The following is a 14,996-nucleotide window of genomic DNA, read 5'->3' on the forward strand; positions in this document are numbered from 1 at the left end:
TGCCATGTGCGCCTCTATTGCTTCTATAAGCACTCCAAATGAGAACAAACTCTGCTCATCCCTTTTCTGCCAGTCTTTCGTTTTAGAAAGTACATAAAAGAAGCCAATTCAAAAAGTTTAGATATTTGTTAGATATGCTGGTGAAGGTTCTCAGTCATCCAGGTCATAGTAATCGAAAAGGTTCAAATCAAGGCAACTGGACTTCTTTGGTTTCTTGAAGACATTTCGCTTCTCATCCGAGGAGCTTTGTCAATTCTAACTGGAATATGGGAGAGTCATGCTTATAAACTGTAGTTGTCTATTGTTATTTAACGTACCCAGAGTAGTTTCGGCTTGTTAAATGCCTGCTGAAAAGGGTAAGTTTTAATAGGGATGGGTACCAAATTCGGTACTTTTTAAAGGAACCGACCGAATTCCATAGTACCGACCGAGCACCGATTCACGTCATTTCAAACGGTGCCTCGTTTCGGTACCGTCCTTCATAATGAGAACTTGCCAAGATAGCTGCGCATGCGCAAGAGCGTTATGTCATCGCTTGCTGCGAGACAGTTGTAAACAGAGCAGCATGGTAGAAAGAACGCAGGCTAAAGCTTGGGTCCACTTCACTAAATGTGATGGGTAACTGGGTGATGATGAAACCAGCGACAACGATCTAAGTGAGACATCCTCATCTTAATCTGCTCCAGTAGGTAAATAAAATGTTTAAGATAACGTTAGCTTGATATGTTAGCTTCCGTTTCGCTAATGGTGCGTTCGCTTTCTCCTCGGAACTCCGAATTTCCAACTAGAAGAACATGAACGCGCTCTAAAGTTTGGCTTCACTTTACTAAATGCGACGGGTGAAGATGAAACCAGTGACAACGATCTAAGTGTGAGGCATCATCGATTTAATCTGCTCCAGCAGCTAAATAAACAGTTTAAGATAACTTTAGCTTGATATGTTAGCTTCCATCGCCACCATTGTTGTCAGCTAATGGTGCGTTCGCTTTCTCCTCGGAAATGCTAACTTCCCAGTAGGAAAAATCTATTGAAAAAGGACGGCAAAAGGAATGAAGATACACAGTAAATTTAGTTCACAGTAAAGATGTTTGCTTCAGTTTAATTATCAGCTTATAAAACTACAAGGACGATGTTAAAATACAAACAGTTGAATGTTATTTATCGTGATATTTATCAAATATGGTTATATATTGAGAAAAATATATATTTAATTATAAAAGAAAATTAAAATAATAAACACTCAAAAGTATCGAAAATTGGTACCGTTAAGTACCGGTATCGATTCCTAGGTACCGGGAATTAGTACCAAATCGATTCAAATGTCAAAGGTACCCATCCCTACGTTTTAAGCTTTGACTTAAAAGTGGACATGTCTGTAGTTAGGTGCAGGTCGTCAGGAAGTTTGTTCCAGAGAGAAGGAGCCACCACTGAAAACAAACGTTTGTATCTAGACTGCGGGAGATTTAGAATGAACTTTCCCATTGACCTTGTTGATCGTGATTGCTTGCGTTCAAACAAAGTCTCAGAGAGATAGGCAGGGCCAAGGCTGTGGATACTCTTGAATGTAAACAGGATGATTTTGAATTGCATTCTGAAAGATACAGGGAGCCAGTGTAGCTCTGAGAGAATGGGAGTAATATGGCTCCGCCTAGATGTGTTTGTGAGGAGACGAGCTGCAGAGTTTTGGACTAATTCAACACGAGCTATGGAGGACTTGGGCAGGCTGACATACTGTATAGAGCAGTAGTCAAGGCATGAACAAATGAAAGCATGAATGACTTTCTACAGGTCTGAGCAATTGAGAAATAGCTTCAGCTTGGAGGTGGCTCTAAGTTGATAAAGGGTAGTCCTGACAACTGCGTTGATCTGCTTATCAATTGTTCGTCAAAGATGGCTCTGAGGTTCCTGAGGCTTACATTTGAGGGCCAGATGACTGAGATCAGTTTCAGGAATACCAGGATGGTTTGGATAGGTAAAACTATTCACTGTCTTCATTCAACAGCAGTAAGTTGTCTGAGAGCCATAGCTGAGGATCATCGAGGCACTTCAGCAGAAAGGTTATGCTAATGTTTGAAGTTGGACTGATTGGAAGATAAATCTTTACATCACCAGCATAGCAGTGGAAATAAAGGTTATGCTTCGTTATCATTTTTTTCCAGTTGCAACATGTATAGCAAGAATAAGAGAGGGCCCTGGACTGATCCCTGGGGAACACCAAAGAGGTGGCTGGTGGAGAAAAGGGCACCACCTAACTTCACTGAAAAAGTTCTTCTTGACAGATAGGAGGCAAACCATTTCAGAACTGCACCGCTAAGCCCGACTTAGTCTTTTAGGCATTAAACACAGATCTTGTGATCAACCGTATTGGAGGTGGCAGAGAGGCCTAACATAACTAGCACAGCCTATTGTCCACTGCTGTAGTTGTGTACCTTCGGGAGAGCTGATTCTGTGCTATGCCATGATCTAAAGCCTGATTGGAAGATTTCTAGAAATACTGTCAAGAAATTGTTGGAAAGGCAATCTTCTCAAAGACCTTGGATAGAAAAGGGTGATTACAATGGGTCAGAAAGTCAAGAGTACAGTCTGAACACTGTTAGGTTTTGACTTGGCATAAACAAACTGTGGCCTTGAAGTCTCTAGGGATCTTGTGATCTCGCGAGTCCAGCAAGGAGGATGGTGGAAGTCTCGAGGGACTTTGTGATCTTGCAAGTTCAGCAAAGAGGACAGCGAAGAATGCGCACCGCGGCCAAGAATCTACCGGTGTGAAATGGGCCGCGAAGTTCACAAGTAAACCATTCAACTGCTGTTCTGCGTTGCTTGATGCTTCCAGTGTGAAACTGGCGTAAGATTTGTGTTCTTTTGTGTGTGTGTGTGTGTGTGTGTGTGTGTATGTGTGTGTTTATCTCTAGTGTTCGTTACACTGTTAGTTTTTAATTTTGGTTTAAAGAGTTCAACCCTTTCAGTCACGGTTGTTGGAAGATTCTAAACAAATGGATGAAGATGATGATGAAAAATTCTCTGTTTGGGATATCACAAATGGGAAAATTAGAATATTACCCCTTTTCACCTGCAAGAGAAAGCTGATGCTAAAGGAGCAGTGATTCTGCTACAAGCCCCTCCTGGATATTCAAGGAAAAGGTGGGCGTGGCCAACTTCAACTTGTTTTCTTAAAGTGGCAGAGCCCTGAAAAGGCTCATTCTGGAAGATATTGAAAATGTCCAGAATAAAACAGCAGAGATTTTTTGTGTGAGCTGGATTTTCTGCAAAGACGATTATGATCATGTTTTGTATCGACCATAGAACTTTACAACGGGGGATTTTTTTTATATTTCTCCTTTAAATACATTTTTGGACCTTACCGCTGCTTTTTCACATCTTGAGAAAAATAAACACATCCTGTTTGCGTTGCGAATGATTTTTTGCTACTTTACACAGTCTCACCTACAGCCTTGATACTAAGAAAGTGCTACTGTTTCTTTACGGGCTAAAGCCCTGCACTCTGTCACAAAAGAGCAACGATACACACTGCCAAATCATCTCTAAACATGCTATATGTCTCGGGCAATTTGCAATTTCTGTGGCTATTTTATTCCCCTTGAATTTCCTTTTGCAGAACTAATCGTTTATTTGTGGCAGCAATCGAATATGATGGTTATGTGGCATTGCATACACGAAGCAAAACAATTTTGTTTTCTTTTTATTTCACTGCTGAGTGCTGTAGCACAAGCATACCATGGTTCATAGAGAACAAACTGCAAGTAAACATTTAAACTCAACCCAGTCACTGAAAAAAGGCATCCGCACTAATGCATAATTTATTTTCTGATCCATGTTTACCTCCTCTTCACTTGATGCTCGATACGCCGCCTTAGCTCACACAGTGTTTTACATGTAACTGTAACTTCTGCAGTCAGTTTGAAGTTTTAGATTATTACTGCCGTGGGTTACCATTTCTCCTGCATGTTGTAAATTTGTGGCTGTAAATCTGAAAAACCTGTTAGTAGAATCTTGTCCCCAGGCTCTTTTTCACCCTGACCTGATATAGAGTTGTGGCTATTTCATTTATAGGGAACCTACCCTGAACATTTCCAACTTTATGACTGATGTGAAACATGCTAGGCAACTCGGATACAGGTTTATGGGCTGCTGCTGGCTGTATAGACCCAGAGTTCGACAGACACGTACTGTAATATTTCTCTGTCATTCATCACTGCTGTTTTATCATACAGTAATCTTTGGTGAATGTTAAAGAAATTGTCATTTTGCATTTTGAGAGAGGCATCATGTTAAATCTAATTGCCTTCAGTCTGAAAATGGTTGTTTTTTGCTTGCATGTTTGTAAAAACCAGCCATCTCTCCAGCTCTGCTGTCGAACCACTGTCAGATTTGCTGCACATCAAGCGATAGTCATTGATTCAAAGTGTCAAAGCAATTACCCCATGACTTTGCATCTTTTCATATGATGTGGTTAGTTATTTCCATCCTTACTCTCTATCATTGCTACCATATGTGTGCTACATGAGGCGGATTAGCCCACTGAATGTGTGCCAGCGCTGCTCTGCAGCATGCGCCACATAATGCCCTCTAAGAGACGGGGAGGCTCACAGTCCTGGTTCTTTTTTCAGGAAGTTCCAACATTGTCTCTGTGTGAAAATAAATAAATAAGCACAGCAGAGAAACTTTTGGCTCACAATGATTTGGACCAAAGAAAACAGATTTTGAGGCTTAAAAGTATTTTTAAGATGGATCTTGAAATGACTTTAAAGAGAACTGGGATTGTGACTGGGTCAGAGCATACTTATCTTAATTAGTTGTAACTGGATGTAGATATTAACACATCTGTTTACAGTTAATGCTACTAATTCTGTTGTCTCACTGCATGTCTGAGACCTTAAGACAGTAGTTTCACATGCATGTGTAACAGAATGAAATGACTGTTTTCCACCTAAAAGTCGTTTTCCCCTCTCCTCAGCAGGACCTAATCTGCATGAGATATTGTTCAAGGTCTCATGCATTTGCTTCTAAACTGCTTCCTTTCCAGCCCAAGAGAAGAATGAAGACATAGGACTCTTTCTTTTTAATAAATCAAAGAACTCTATTTTTAATAAAGCTAATAAAACAAAGTGTTAGTCAATAATAAGATGTTGACCGATCTGTGAAATGACAATGCTATGATTAGTAAGTTTAATAAGTAATATGACTTAAATCTAGCTGCACTAGACATTCTGACTACACGTAATATAAACGCATGGCACATTGCTTTGACTCATCCAATCAGAACCTTCCTTTCTGAAGCATGGCATAGTCTCTATGGTGTTTATAAATCTTCCAACTTTGATTCGACCATAAATCAAAACATCCAGATTAATTAATAATAATATAATAATTAATAAAACCAGTCCCCACACCATCTTAGTTCAGTTCTTTGAGTTCTCTACAGTTCACTGCAGTTCACTGCATTCTAAGAGAAGTATCGGACCGGCCACCCGGACTTCCTTTTTAAGCAAAGAACCAACAAGCTGGATAAAATCTGTTGCATTTTACCAACCAAGCAATGGTTCCTTTCAGAATAAAAGCTGAACTCACTGACCCTTCGGGTCCATCTGACGCTGTCAACCAACTGTCGCTTTTTACCTGGAGACAATCCAAAGACTAGTTTGTCGTACTGCTGACGCTGTGTCATCGGCTCTGGTACCTAAAGGGGGGTCCAAGGGCCTGGCGTTCTGGATCTGTATGGAGGTCTCATCCTGAAGGGTATGCGTGGAACGACAAATGGCGTCTCATGTGTTTATGAAACTGCGGTTATAGCTTAAGAGCAAAACATCATAACATCATTCAGACTTGCTTCTCCGGATACGAGAGTTCTGATTACAACATCACTCACACATACACCATTCATCTCACGTCTCATTCACACCAAGATCCATCCATTCACTTAAAATTTAGAGTTAGTCTTGTTTAAAATTGTTTTAGAAATAAATCTTCTTAAACGTTTTAAAGGTGACTCTCTCTTCTGTTATCTCCAGTTAATACGAAGTGTTACATAATCCCTGCAATAAAAAGTTCCAATCTTCTGGTTAAAAGTACCCAAAGATCCATAAGATTGATTTCATATTTACTATGGAATCGTATGTCTTATGGTTCCTTAAATAGATGAAAATTAACCCTTTACACATGCAAAACATAAAAACCTCAATTTCCTACCCTTGAAATCTAGACAAACTGTAGCAGTATAGCAAAATATTTTGCTCTGCAGGACGGTCTAGCCATGCTCCATTGTAGCTTCAACAGGTCTAACATTGGACAACCATTATGTGTCCAGGAAGTCAGTGCTCTGTTTGTATAGGGACATTGAGTGGGCTTTGTACGCTGCAATAGAGAAAAACGACAAACATGGCAGAGGCTCTGCAAAAGCGCTCATTTGAAGTGGCTTTGGCATCAGCTTTGGATAATGTAGACTTTGAGACATGAGCAAATAGGGGTCATTTAGGCCTTTATGTCGAAGGATGTATTTGCTTTTTGTTCAGTGGTGTATGGAGGACTGCCCCGATTATGGATTTCCATAGTGATGAATATGCGTTTTTTGCTGCACATATCAGTCCTAGCACTGTTGCATGCGGAGATTTGTATTCAAAGGGCCTGCGCTCTGTACACACGTATCACGCACAGTGCGTAGGGCACTGAGTGGCCAGGGAGACACTGAGCAATCAGGCTTATGAAAAAAAAAAAGATTAAATTGTTATTTCAGCTAGGCACCATGCACACACACAACACTGAGGAAATAACTGAACCGGCATTATTTCACACAAAGAATCCCATCTGTCTAATCCAAGTTGATGACCCTCTTGCGCCCAGCTGTGAGGTGGGTGGAGCAGTGTGCTTCACCTGCTGCTGATGGGTCAAGGGGGTTGGGGCACCACATAACATTTGTGCTTAGGACACTCAAATGTCTAGCACCGGCCCTGTGTATTCATCTCCCCGCCCACCTTGGCTTGTGATTACAGAAGGCTGTGTTGATTTTTTTTTTCAGCCAGGGAAGAACGTAGCGTGTCTCTGATATTGAGGCTAACTGTTAGCATTAGCAACTCCACAACATAGAGAAACACATTCAGGCCATTTGTGGCGATGACACGTCAACGTAACTGAAAACGACTCATGAGGCATTTATTCATACTAGAGGCCAAGGAAGATTTGTTGAAATGAGATAATGACCACTTTACAGTAAGTGTCCGAAACTCACTAACCTTAGCAAGATTTTGGTACAGATGTTACACAATCCATGCTGTAGTTTCATCTTGATAAATGAAGATAAGAATTTGAAGTGTCATTGCATTATAGATCAGTTGTTTAATTCATTTTTTTGCTGTGACACTCAGACCACAGGTAACATTCGAGTGTTGCAGCCCTTCGAGTAGCCCCCCCCCCCCCCCCCCCCCCCCCCAGTCAGTACCATGTACCACTCTTTAGTACTTGGGAGAGAAAAAGGGGAAACTGAGCAGTAATTCTTGAGCACTAATTCTTTGATATGACTGGCTGATCCGTGGAATGATGCTGTCATGCTACAAGGTTTTATAGTCGAAACCCGTGAGAACCTTATTTTCAAGCTGCAGCAGCACTCTCACAGAAGTGGAGGGCACTGAAGCTCGTTATTTCTTGTCACTTGGGTTTCATGAGTTGGAACTATTGAAGGATGATGAGACTTCATGATGAGATACTGTACATAATGACTTGTGTATGGACTCGATCATAGAAAACAGGAACATCTCTTATTCCTTCCTTAGACTGAAAGAGAAATTAGATTTAGTTCATTCCTTTCGATTTCTGGACCTGCACATGCAAGAAAAACGCGTGAAGGAAACGTGTAGTTGGTGATTTTTTTAATCATTCTTTATTAACATCAATAGGTCTTAGTCATGTTTAAGACCTAAAAAGGCCAAGAATCACACAAAATATACATTTTTTTTCAAGTTAGAAATTTTCTAAGTTGCTTTAACTGCAGAATGGTGTGACTTTTGTAATTAAACCTCATATTAAAAAATTCTTTTAGTGTGTATTTTTTTAAAGTTCACATCTTGTTAAAAATCTGCTCTTTAGAGGCACCTGGAACAGCCTGCACCATCATCCTACACCTGAAAACCTGAGTCAGCTCCTGTTTTTTATGCATTTACTTCCTCACTACTTAGATTTAGATGCATTTTATGCAAGTGCAGGAATCCTGTTTGCTAAAGTAGCATCGTGCCAGGTTTTACAATCCCCCCAGGACCAGAGAGTTGTTTCCTCGTTGTTACTTCAGCTCTCTCTGTCTCTTTTATCACCTCCAGAGAGGGATGGAAAACATTCCTCTCCGTCATTAATAATTCAGCTCTACTGATTACAGGAATTGATTTAAGTATTAAGCATAGTTTGTTCTCACAGCTTTGACAGATTAATTTAGCTCATCTGTCAACAACTAATGGATTTAGTAAATTAAGACTAGTCCGTCATTGATAAGCAATTTGTTATGTTAACCACAATGAATTTGCTATTGAATCATTGACGGATGAACTTGTGATTTAATGCAGCCATCAAAATGTCTTGCCCATGTGGGTGAAAGTGTAAAATTGTTTGCAACTATGGAAGAAGAACACTTGTAGATTTTGAAGAAAGCATTTAATCAGAATATACTCAGAATATACTCAGCCCAGCATGAGCCATAATTCTACGTTTTTAAAATTGAAAACTTGTTTGACGTAGTTATTTTCTCTGATTGCCTGATTATGAAGTGTGAATTTTAAGCATAAATGCACACTTGTCAGCCTTAATTAGAGAGTGGTTCAGTCCTGATGCATAACTTATAATTTGTTAAGATGCATTTTTGAACAGAAAAAGACATTGCGCTTAAATATGTGCACCTTTTAAGCTCTGGTTCTACTATTTGTGCATGTCCTACTGATATCTCCAGAAAATCCTGGCAAAAGGGCTTTGTTTATCTGCTTTTATTTAGCAGTCATTTGAGGTATCAAAGAAACTTTGATCGTTCTCATCGTCCCTTTTCCTCCTAATCATTAGACTCCAAAGTAGATCTCAAATGCTGCCTTCAAATCATATTCCTCTGAGGAGACAGAGGAACGTCTCACTCAAAGGTTAAAAGTAAAAACAAAAAAGGAAGCATTAGCGCTGGTGGCAGCACCACATAAATCTACATGACAACCATATCCATGCCACAGAGCTAGTTTCATTTGTTTCCTAGATTTACTCAAATGCATGCAGTTGTAAAAATAGACATGCAATACAGCCACCTCACTTATAGATATTTCTAGTTTTTCTCCTTTTTACTCTCTAATGATCATTGCGGTGTAATTTTTTCTCCCTTACCGTTTTTTTTAAGTTTAGCTATTTTCCATACTTAAAGGTTTCTGATCAATACAGTTCAGTTTATTTGAATGTACAAAACAGTGCATTGAATTCACTTCATTATTAGTAACAAGTTTTCTTTGTAAGGAAACTCAGCAGACTGCATCGAGTCACTGACTTGTTGTGCCAGAGGCTTTACAGCAATCCTCATACTAAAGCTTGGTTTATGCTTGACGCATTCACTTTCCGCGCGGTGATGCGGCTCGTGGTTGGAACGCGCTTCACAACTCGCAGCGTTTATGGTTTGTGCGGCTCGTCTCTGCGGTGAGCCAATATTCTCCCAAACTGAACGGGGCAGCATGGAGCTCTACAGCATGCATCCAACACTACACCATAGTAGAAGTAGAAATCACTGTTTACAACATGGTATTTCAGCATTTTTAACAGCGTTCTCATCTTTTCAGCCAGTGTGAGCTATTTCTCTCCAAGAATTATTAACAACATGTTGATCACGTGATCTCTGAGCTGAATCATACAAATGTCTGTATTTACGAACCTCTGCCGTGCCGGTCCGCCATGTTTTTCCGCGTCCGACCGTCCGCATGGTTAGAAATTTTCCGAGGTGCGCGTTGCGGAAATCTTGGGCCGTGCGGAGACGCGGTGGAGGGGCGTGGTTGTTAAAATGACGCAAAATGACGCAACTTTTCCGCGCGGAGCCGTGCGGACCTCGCGGACGCGTCAAGCATAAACTAACCTTAAGTAAGCGTGTAGCAACAGTGGAGAGGAAAACTCCCGCTTAACAGGAAGAAACCTCCAGAGGATCCTGGCTCAGTAAAGCAGCCATCTGTCGCGGCTGACTCGAGGTTTGAGAGGTCTGAGAAGACTGAGGGCTGTTTTGACCCGGTTTCCTGGTGGCCAGTCCACCTCTCGTGTGTGTCTTGATTCTTCTTGTCTTCTCCTAGATGGTCCATGATGCTTTACTGGGTTTCTAGGGTTACATTATGAAATGGGTGGAATTCACACAGGTGGAGACGGGATTTCACCAAATCCAAGCGTCTTTTTTCTGGGATAATGTGTCTCAAGAAAATAACTTTTATTTCAGAACAAATGACATCCCTATAGTGCCACTGGTAATATTTTAATCATAAATGGGCCTATCCTTGCTCTGAAATGTTTGAAATAGCATGAAACAGTTCCTTTATACCAACCCGGACTGTGAATCAGTGTTTCCCTCCTAAAGACACGCCCTCTGGAGAACCTTGAATTTTCAGCCACTCCTCCTGCTTATATGTTATTAAAATAGGTTACTCTCCTAAAAGTCATGGCTGAAATCAGTTCTGTACGGTAATTTAAGATAACTTTCTGAGTTTGTCTCCTGTATTTATTTTTTCTGTCTTACTCACTAGAGGTGAACTTGGATTCTCAGTTCTGTGACGTAAAATGTGGAACTCCTGTTGGAGGTCGGAGAAAGAACAATTTTTATTCAGTGTTTTCTGAGTGGTCGGTCTCAGGTTTTTATACTGCTAGTGTTTGTGTGGGACAGGTTATAAAATCAGTGTTTGTACTAAGTTTAAATTTTTTCGCTGTTCTTGACTGTATCTGTGTCTTACTGTCTTGTACTTGTGCAGCGCTGATGTAAAAAAGTGCTTCATAAATTATTGATGGTCTTTGTGTAACTTTTTTTTCTCTCATTTAAACCAGAACTTTCTCAAAAGAAATAATTCTTAAAGAGCAAGTCACCCCCAAATTAACTTTTTTTTGCTGATAAACTAAATAAACGAGTGTCTAATCGTGCTGCAGACACGTGTCGTCAATAATTTGGCACTTCAGTGCATCTTAGTTAAAATTTTAATATTCTGCCTAAAACTGGCAGTGTTGTGCCGTTGTCAGGTAAAAACTCTGCACTGTATTTTAATTTAAATCTCTTTAAAGAGCAAGTCACCCCCTACCAAAATCTAACTCCACTCCCACTTCATGTTTGAAAAATGCAACAAATGCCGTTGCCTAGCAGACCGAGAGGGCGGAGCCGCTAACAAATACACACACACACACAGGCTCACGACAGCATTGTGACATCATAATGTACCAGTTTACATCATAGCATACCTCTTAGCCAGTAGCGGTGGCAGTTTTAAATTCAAATACAGTGCAGAGTTTTTACCTGACAACGGCACAACACTGACAGTTTTAAGCAGAATATTTAAATTTTAACTAAGATGCACTGAAGTGCCAAATTATTGACCACACGTGTCTGCAGCACAATTAGACACTCGTTTATTTAGTTTATCAGCAAAAAAAAAGTTGATTTGGGGGTGACTTGCTCTTTAAGTGCTTTGAGGATATTTCTAGTGAGTCCATATACATATATAGAATTGGCGATTGCTTCATTGCGGAGGTCCAGAGCTACCGCCCCACCCAGACATTTTGCATCTCCTTTGGGCTAGGTTTTATTTTGACAGCTTTTCTAATCCAAATGAAGATCACAGAGCAGTTTTGTTTAGCAATTTTTGCTTGCTTAATTGCATCTAGAATGGTTTGCATCACTAAAAAGTAGATTGTGTTGTCTTTTATTGTTGGTTGCAGTAATGAAGAGTGATGTAAATGCTAAGGACAGCTTTAATCAATGGAGAAATTGCATTTTCTAAAAAAAATGCATCACTGGCATGGATGTGGTTTCAATCAGTTTTCATCCCAAAATGGAATTTCCCCCCTCATCGAGTTAAAATTAAAAAGATAACACCCATGAGAAGCTGATAAAGTGAAGGAAGCAGCTACTCATTCAACAGCTTAACTCTCTCTATAGTTTCTTTATCTTTTTACTCTTTTCTGTTTTTTTCAGAGTACGTTTAAGTTCAAGTCAGAAAGCGACATCCACCTAGCAGAACATCACAAACAGGTGTTGTACGATGGCAAACTGGCAGGCTCCATCGCCTTCACCTATAACGCCAAGGCCACTGATGCACAGCTCTGCCTGGAGTCTTCACCTCGGGAAAAGGCTTCAATCTTTGTGCACTCACCGCATGCCCTTATGCTTCAGGTCAGCTGCATTAGGCCTAATCTCCAGTTCGAATTTGGATGCATTCTTTTGTATGAAGCATGAACAATGTGTTTTTTGTTATATATTTCATGTTAATATTATTAATTTAGGATGTGAAAGCCACGGTTACACACTCCATCCACAGCGCCATTCACTCCATCGGTGGGATCCAGGTGCTTTTTCCACTTTTTGCTCAGCTGGATTATCATCAGTTGAAGGACAGCCAAGTGGAAACGACAGTCTGGTAAAGTAGATATGTTGTTGCACAATCTGACCTGATGCATGGGAAATCTAATAAAGAAATTATAGATGACAGAAAGCTCTGTTTGTGGCTGTGGAAGGAATAGCTTTTTTTAATCTTTTGATCAGAAGCCTTTTTGCAATTTGTGTGGCAGTTTTCTTTTACTGAAGAGTGAGAGAAAAATGGTTTCAACTTGAACAGAATTATCTAAATAAAATAGGGCTGCAATAAATAAACATTTCATTTCTACTACCGGGGATTTCTGTGGGCTTTTATCATGCATTCACTGTTTCAGTGCTGTCATGGTTTCAAGCAGTTAACGGCAGAGTGCTGCAAGCTAAAAAAAACAGCTATGTGTTTTGTCAAACTTGATGCAATATACAGTTGGGAGTAAGGAAACTAATTTCCCAAAGTGGCTAAACTTATCCTGGTAGATTTAAGTCTAAAGCCCGGTTCATATGGAGAGAAAATCATGTCGATTTTTGACAAGCCCTGCCCCTTCTGACGATCTTAAAGAGGACACATTATAATATGGGTAAAATGGGCAACAGTAGCTCAGGAGGATTTGACCCAAGCACCCACCAGAAAATGCTGCTGTTGTGTCCTTGGGCAAGACACTTAACCCGCCTTGTCTGCTGGTGATCGTCGGAGGGATCGGTGGTGCCAGTTCATGGCAGGCCTTGCCTCTGTCAGTGCGCCCAAGGGCAGCTGTGGCTACATTGTAGCTCACCCCACCAGTGTGTGAATGTATGTGTGAATGGGTGGATGACTGTGTCGTGAAGCGCCTTGGGGGGTTGTAAAAAGAAGGCGCTTTACAAATACAGACCATTTACTATATTGTGAAAAACTCATTTTTCTATACCTAATGTTCACAATGATATACCTAAAAAAAGCTGTTTAAAAAAGTCCCTGTTTGTGACATCACAAATGGGAACATTAGAGTAGAACCACCTCTCATATGGATGAGAGAGCTGCTGAAGAGAAGTGGCTCTACTCTCAGCCCCTCCCAGATATCCGAGCTCCTCGCCTAGCAGCCAATCAGGGGATGGATGCGTGTGGCTGTTGCAACCCAGGCGTTAAGGAAATCTATCGTAACATGGAGGACATGCTACTCAAAAGATAAACGTTAACAAAGGTGTTTAATATAATTTCTTTTCTTTTTTCTTTCTCCAAAGGCCAAAACTACTAAATGAACTCAAACTGGTCAAAAAGAGCTCTTAGACTCTCAGAAACACAGAAACAACAATGTATCTTATCCTTAACAAGTCCTTTAAAATATGTTGACAAAGAGCAAATGTCAGGATCCGAATGGTAGACAACAGGCATAGAGGAAATGCAGCTCTGAACTGTTGCTCCAACAGGATGTGCTCAAGAAGGTCTTTTATGCTTGGAGCCTCAGCTACTGATTCTGATTCCCCTCAGCTGGGCGCTTCAGGGCGGAGCCAGGAGGAGAGTGGTGCTACAACGTTGTTCTTTGCACATGAGGGGATGGAAACACAGGAAAAGAAACACACAATGGAAACAAACAGCTCTGGCCGTAACAGTGGCCAGCTCCATCTTGTTCTCTAAAGGTTGGTTTATGCTTGACGCGTCCGCGAGGTTCACACGGCTCCATGCGGCAAAATTGCGTCATTTTAACAACCACGCCCCTCCACCGCGTCTCCGCACGGCCCAAAAGTTCCGCAACGTGCACCTAGGAAAATTTCTAACCACGCGGACGCGGAAAAACATGGCGGACCGGCAAGAACTAGTATGGCAGAGGTTTGCAAATACAGAAATTTGTATTATTCAGCTCTCAGAGATCACCGTGATCAACATGTTAATAATTCTTGGAGAGAAATAGCTCGCACTGTCGGAAAAGACTAAATAAATGTATTATTTAGTCTGGCCACGCTCCATTGACAGCTCAGTTAAAAATGCTGGAATGCCATGTTGTAAACAGTAATTTCTACTTCTACTATGGTGTAGTGTTGGATGCATGCCGTAGAGCTCCATGCTGCCCCGTTCAGTTTGGGAGAATATTGGCTCACCGCAGAGACGAGCCGCATGAACCATAAACGCTGCAAGTTGTGAAGCACGGTCCATCCGCGAGCCGCATCACCAAGCGGAAAGTGAATGCGTCAAGCATAAACCAAGCTTTAAAGTGACAGTGCCCACAAACAGCTCATTCGGGAAGGTACCAGAACTGTCAAGAATTAAACTGCTTAAGTAGCTTAAGGTGAGAGGGATTTTAGGTAAAACACTTCAAAAATGTGTTTTGTTTTGACCATAGGACTGTTGTAACTTAAGAAAAATGTCACAGTATCAGTAGCGGTTTTAGGCACGGGCCGACAGGGCAGTTGCCCGGGGCGGCATTTTTTCATGACACAAAAGGGGCGCACAAGC

The 14,996-nt window shown here is 40.9% G+C and overlaps 1 protein-coding gene across 4 annotated transcripts in view; it reads left to right on the plus strand.

Annotated features, from left to right (window-relative positions):
* The window catches only part of nbeab (neurobeachin b), a 279,564-nt gene that overhangs the window by 73,479 nt on the left and 191,089 nt on the right, over positions 1 to 14,996 (plus strand). For all 4 annotated transcript variants that reach the window (XM_015951379.3, XM_015951381.3, XM_015951380.3 and 1 more), the window contains 2 exons: positions 12,173 to 12,370; positions 12,481 to 12,614. In XM_015951379.3, coding sequence (XP_015806865.2) covers positions 12,173 to 12,370; positions 12,481 to 12,614 — 332 coding nt within the window. The remainder of the gene's footprint in view (positions 1 to 12,172; positions 12,371 to 12,480; positions 12,615 to 14,996) is intronic.

Source organism: Nothobranchius furzeri, chromosome 13 (genome assembly GCF_043380555.1).
Source record: "Nothobranchius furzeri strain GRZ-AD chromosome 13, NfurGRZ-RIMD1, whole genome shotgun sequence".
NCBI lineage: Eukaryota > Metazoa > Chordata > Actinopteri > Cyprinodontiformes > Nothobranchiidae > Nothobranchius > Nothobranchius furzeri.